This window comes from Cylas formicarius, unplaced genomic scaffold (genome assembly GCF_029955315.1).
Source record: "Cylas formicarius isolate icCylForm1 unplaced genomic scaffold, icCylForm1.1 PGA_scaffold_3__17_contigs__length_32017465, whole genome shotgun sequence".
Classification (NCBI taxonomy): Eukaryota; Metazoa; Arthropoda; class Insecta; order Coleoptera; family Brentidae; genus Cylas; species Cylas formicarius.
Genome location: NW_026844326.1, coordinates 30954677 through 30960104, shown reverse-complemented (window position 1 = coordinate 30960104; position 5428 = coordinate 30954677). Strand labels below are relative to the sequence as shown.

The window sequence follows — 5428 nt, the reverse complement described above, 5'->3', positions numbered from 1 at the left end:
TCTCAGTAATGAAGTCAAACTTAAACTCTGTGATAACTTAGTTTCATCCCATGTCGCTATTGCAGTTTTGTCTATTGACCAGCTATACTTAATCGAGATAAGGATAAACTTCAACGACTTCAGAATGTTTGTATCCGTTTTTAGTTACAATCTCAGAAAGTATGACCATATTTCACAGACCCATATAATGTCGCCACTCTTGTATTGTTACTTATATTGGAATATTTTGATTTTCAATAAAGACCGTTTATTATTATAATTTACAGTAATTCGTAAAATTAAACGGTAAACGGTATGATGGTCGCCACTGCCTCCTAGATACAAAAAAAAAAAAAAAAAACCGTCCTATCCTACGTACACCGATTCCTTATAGTTACTGCCGTTTCCGGTCAAACCGAAAGTGTTTTGTCAAAAATTTGTCAATTCCAAATTTAAAATCGCCATCTCAAGCGGTTTAAAAGTTATAGTGGTCCCACTTTCTTGTGGCACCCAGTATATGGCGTACCATCCCCGCATCTCTGACGTTTAGGGCATATGTTCATATGAAGTTTTCTTAATTATTGAGATTCGATTAGAAAACACCCTGTATATGTAGGAGGTAGGTGGAAAAAAGCAGCAATCTCATCCGAACGAAGTTATTGATTAATGTCAACATTTAGGAAGCTCCGGTAGGTTAACACGAAGGGCTGTTATAATTGTGTACGTTTTTTATTTTCGGGTAACAATAATAAATCTACATTTTAAATTATAAACATAAAGGCAAAACAGTTGTCGAATATAATACACGGTGGTTTTTGCTACTTTGGCTCTTGGAATAGAAACTGGTCAGTTATTCGTTTCTTTGGGCCTATGGTGTGAGTTGGGAAACTTTTGCACTCACCCTACATATCATACAAAATTATTGCACAAAATATGTTACAAGGCTACGGCCATGTTTAGATATCGGTGTGGGGGACAACAAGACAATAACACAGGTAGGGGAGAGGGGTACTATTCGTAAATTAACTAAAAATAAAATGCTATCTGATACGAAAATATTTGGAAAATTAAAGTTTAATTTTCCTTCTCTTATACACGTGTTTTCGTTTTTATCTAATCTGATTTTCGAAAATAAGCAGAGAAATTACCTTTAGGCACTGTGCCTGATGATGTTTTGGTTCCAAAAATTGATTTTAAATTGGCAGTTCACATCTCAGATTTACGATCAATTTTGTATTACGAGACATATTGCAAAAAATATTTAGGAGGCTTTTAATATTAGAAAATTATATTATAAGCTGAGACCCCCAATTTGTTAATTTATTTTTATTTATTTTAATTCCAGCACATACCCAACATGGTTATAATTTGTTGTCCTTAGTTAATTAACTAAGAAAATTCAAGTATACAAGCCTGATCTGGTTCTAAATATGGTATTGCTTCCAGTTTGAATCTCTATATAGCGTGTTTCAAAAAATGTGCCATAACGCTAGTCTAGAGAGTCGCCATCCGAACAAAGAAAAGAAATCCATATAAATTGATAAATATGTAAAATATTTTTTGCTCCAGCTAATTTCGCTTTAATACCGGAAGGACTTTTTTGACTCTTATCTTTCATCATTAAAATTGACATAAATATTTTTGTGGACGTTGATTTTTCGAACTGTTAATACACGATAATCTTAGTTCTTAAAAACAAACACTAAAGAAAACTATAAAGAAATCACACCAGCCGAGCGTTTGGCACTTTTTTTTAACACCCTGTACAAATAGTTTCGTAAATATCCGAAGAAATTAAATCTTGACTACTGAATGAAGTAAATCGCGTGGTAGGGCACTTATTCCTTTCATTTTTTTTTTTCAAAGAAACTTCCACACACAATTCTTCCTGCTTAGATTGTTCATTAAAAGAGCTTGCTGACGTTTCATCAATCATACTGTTGGCTTCTTCGGAGTTAAACTGAAACTAGCTCGCAATCTACTCTGTATCTGCTTATATATGGTTTGAGGGGGGCGGAGCTAGAGCAGCTTATAGATTTTCTATTGAGCTTGGCATTTTTTTTAACACCCTGTACAAATAGTTTCGTAAATATGCGAAGAAATTAAATCTTGACGACGGAATGAAGGAAGCCGCGTGGTAGGGTATTTATTCCTTTCATTTGTTTTTTTTTTTCAAACTTCCCCACACAAAACTTCCTGCTTACATGGTTGATTAATAGAGTTTGCTGACGTTTCGCCAATCATACTGTTGGCTTCTTCAGAGTTAAACTGAATCCGGCTCGCAGTCTACTCTGTACCTGCTTATATATGGTTTGAGGGGGGCGGAGCTAGAGCAGCTTATACATTTCTATGGAGTCGCGGATTTTTGTTTGGTAGAAGAATTGACTACATGCAAGAATAAAATGCAAAATTTTTGAAAATTGAGTTAAGTCATCATTAATCCTTAAATATATATGGTAAAACTTACTATATATATAAAACTTGCTAATACAACGTTTTCAAAGTCACAATTATGCATGCCAAGTTTTAGGGAGAAATACCAAAATTTTATTTTCATTTTTTGCTTCTGAAAAATTATACTTTTTGGGGTTCGGTCACTGTTCTGCCGGAGCAGCGATATATAAACAAGGCAACGTGAGAATTCGATTTTTTTTTTAAATCGACCCATCATGTTAGCGACTTGAAATATTGGCCATTAGTCTTACTGCTGCTTTTTGTTTGTAAGAGTAAGACGAGTTTCCCCGTCGCATACTTCTGGGAATCAAGTCATCCGAGACAACGTGTAGCTCCGCCCCCCTCAGACCGTATATAAGCTGGTACAGAGTAGAATAAGTTAACTCTGAAGAGGCCAACAAAGTGAGTTTGATTTATAAACAACCGACTCAGGGGAGGATTCGTAAACAGTATGAGAGTTGCAGTCGTTTCATATTCATCAACTGCCTAAAAGTAGACTAAATCCACCATAGACCGCAAACCACCCCTTGAAAAATGGAAACTTAAATTAGTATCAGTATTTTTTGTTGTTCAGTAATGACGATCATCCAATACCCATATCTAGCAAAGTTTCGACATCACTTAGGTCACTCTCGTTTATCGGTAGATCACATTTTGGTAACGCTATCACACGTTTCCACCATCGGCGTCGCTCGTAACTGGAATGTTCTGGACGTTCTTATTGGCTCCGAAAAATATCTCCGCACTCGTTGGAATAAACGGTACGCCCTCGTTGCTACCAAAGTAATTCGATGATTGGAAATAATTCACAGATGGCGCTTTTGTCTGGTCGACGTTAATCCGCGCCGGCTCGTTTGGCGCTCCGCTAGACTGAATGGTATAAGGATTGCCCATATATTCGGCGTATAGTGACAAAGGTTGTACTTCCGTGGTAGTGGTGGAGGGTACCATCGCGGGAGTGTTACACAAAACCGGAAACGTGTGCTGTTGGGTGGTCGGACTCGTCTCGGTCAATAAGTTAGTCATGTAGGGCATGCCCGGTTGCAAAGTTGGTTGCATAATGTGCGGCGCTGAGTTTGGTACCGAGTTCACGATCGTCGTTAGTGCTTCGGGTTGTTTCGGCACGGATATTATCGATTCGCTCGGGTGCGTCGATCCGATTGGGGTCGACACCATCTGCAACGTGAGGCCCGTTACCAATCGAACGCCCGGACCAAAAAAAAAACTATTTATAAAAGCCCTTAATACACTGGCCGGCAAGGTTAACGCAGCCGCAAATTATTTTGAATTATTTTTGAAAAAAAATGAGGTTATCGTTTCAATCTGGATTAAAAACAACTTTATAAAAAAATATTAAGAGACCTTTTTTGTATAGGGTCAAGTTCCCTTTAAAAAGGACTATTGTTTTTTTTTCTTTTTTGTATATTAAGTTGTTTCTTAGTTACAAAATTTCAAGGTGACAAAATTGAGAATTTCAGTTTTTCAAGTTCAATCGTGAATATCTTTTTATAAAACAACTTTATAAAAAAATATTAAGAGACCTTTTTTTTAGAGCGTTAAACTCCCTTTAAAAATCAATATTGTTCATTTTTTTCTTTTTTGTATATTAAGTTGTTTCTTAGTTACAAAATTTCAAGGTGAAAAAAACGGGGATTTCAGTTTTTCAAGTTCAATCGTGAATAACGTTTTGAAAAACAACTTTATGAAAAATATATTAAGAGATCTTTTTTGTAGAGCATATTTAAAAATCAATATTGTGCTTTTTTTTTCATTTTTGTATATTAATTTATTAGTTACAAAATTTCAAAATGAAAAGGACAGAGATTTCATTTTTTCAAGTTCAGTCGTGAATAACTTTTTATAAAACAACTTTATAAAAAAATATCAAGAGACCTTTTTTGTAGAGCGTTAAACTCCCTTTAAAAATCAATATTGTTAATTTTTTTCTTTTTTGTATATTAAGTTGTTTCTTAGTTACAAAATTTCAAGGTGAAAAAAACGGGGATTTCAGTTTTTCAAGTTCAATCGTGAATAACGTTTTGAAAAACAACTTTATGAAAAATATATTAAGAGATCTTTTTTGTAGAGCATATTTAAAAATCAATATTGTTCTTTTTTTTTCATTTTTGTATATTAATTTATTAGTTACAAAATTTCAAAATGAAAAGGACAGAGATTTCATTTTTTCAAGTTCAGTCGTGAATAACTTTTTATAAAACAACTTTATAAAAAAATATCAAGAGACCTTTTTTGTAGAGCGTTAAACTCCCTTTAAAAATCAATATTGTTAATTTTTTTCTTTTTTGTATATTAAGTTGTTTCTTAGTTACAAAATTTCAAGGTGAAAAAAACGGGGATTTCAGTTTTTCAAGTTCAATCGTGAATAACGTTTTGAAAAACAACTTTATGAAAAATATATTAAGAGATCTTTTTTGTAGAGCATATTTAAAAATCAATATTGTTCTTTTTTTTTCATTTTTGTATATTAATTTATTAGTTACAAAATTTCAAAATGAAAAGGACAGAGATTTCATTTTTTCAAGTTCAGTCGTGAATAACTTTTTATAAAACAACTTTATAAAAAAATATCAAGAGACCTTTTTTGTAGAGCGTTAAACTCCCTTTAAAAATCAATATTGTTAATTTTTTTCTTTTTTGTATATTAAGTTGTTTCTTAGTTACAAAATTTCAAGGTGAAAAAAACGGGGATTTCAGTTTTTCAAGTTCAATCGTGAATAACGTTTTGAAAAACAACTTTATGAAAAATATATTAAGAGATCTTTTTTGTAGAGCATATTTAAAAATCAATATTGTGCTTTTTTTTTCATTTTTGTATATTAATTTATTAGTTACAAAATTTCAAAATGAAAAGGACGGAGATTTCATTTTTTCAAGTTCAGTCGTGAATAACTTTTTATAAAACAACTTTATAAAAAAATATTAAGAGATCTTTTTTGTAGATCGTTCAGTTCCCTTTAAAAATGAATATTGTTCA

General features: G+C 32.8%; 1 protein-coding gene across 1 annotated transcript in view; it reads right to left on the bottom strand.

Annotated features, from left to right (window-relative positions):
• Nucleotides 1-336: 336 nt before the first annotated feature.
• The window catches only part of LOC132699098 (Golgi-specific brefeldin A-resistance guanine nucleotide exchange factor 1), a 31412-nt gene continuing 26320 nt past the window's right edge, over nt 337-5428 (bottom strand). Inside the window, exon 23 of the mRNA XM_060665584.1 lies at nt 337-3609. Coding sequence (XP_060521567.1) covers nt 3100-3609 — 510 coding nt within the window. The 3' untranslated portion in view covers nt 337-3099. The remainder of the gene's footprint in view (nt 3610-5428) is intronic.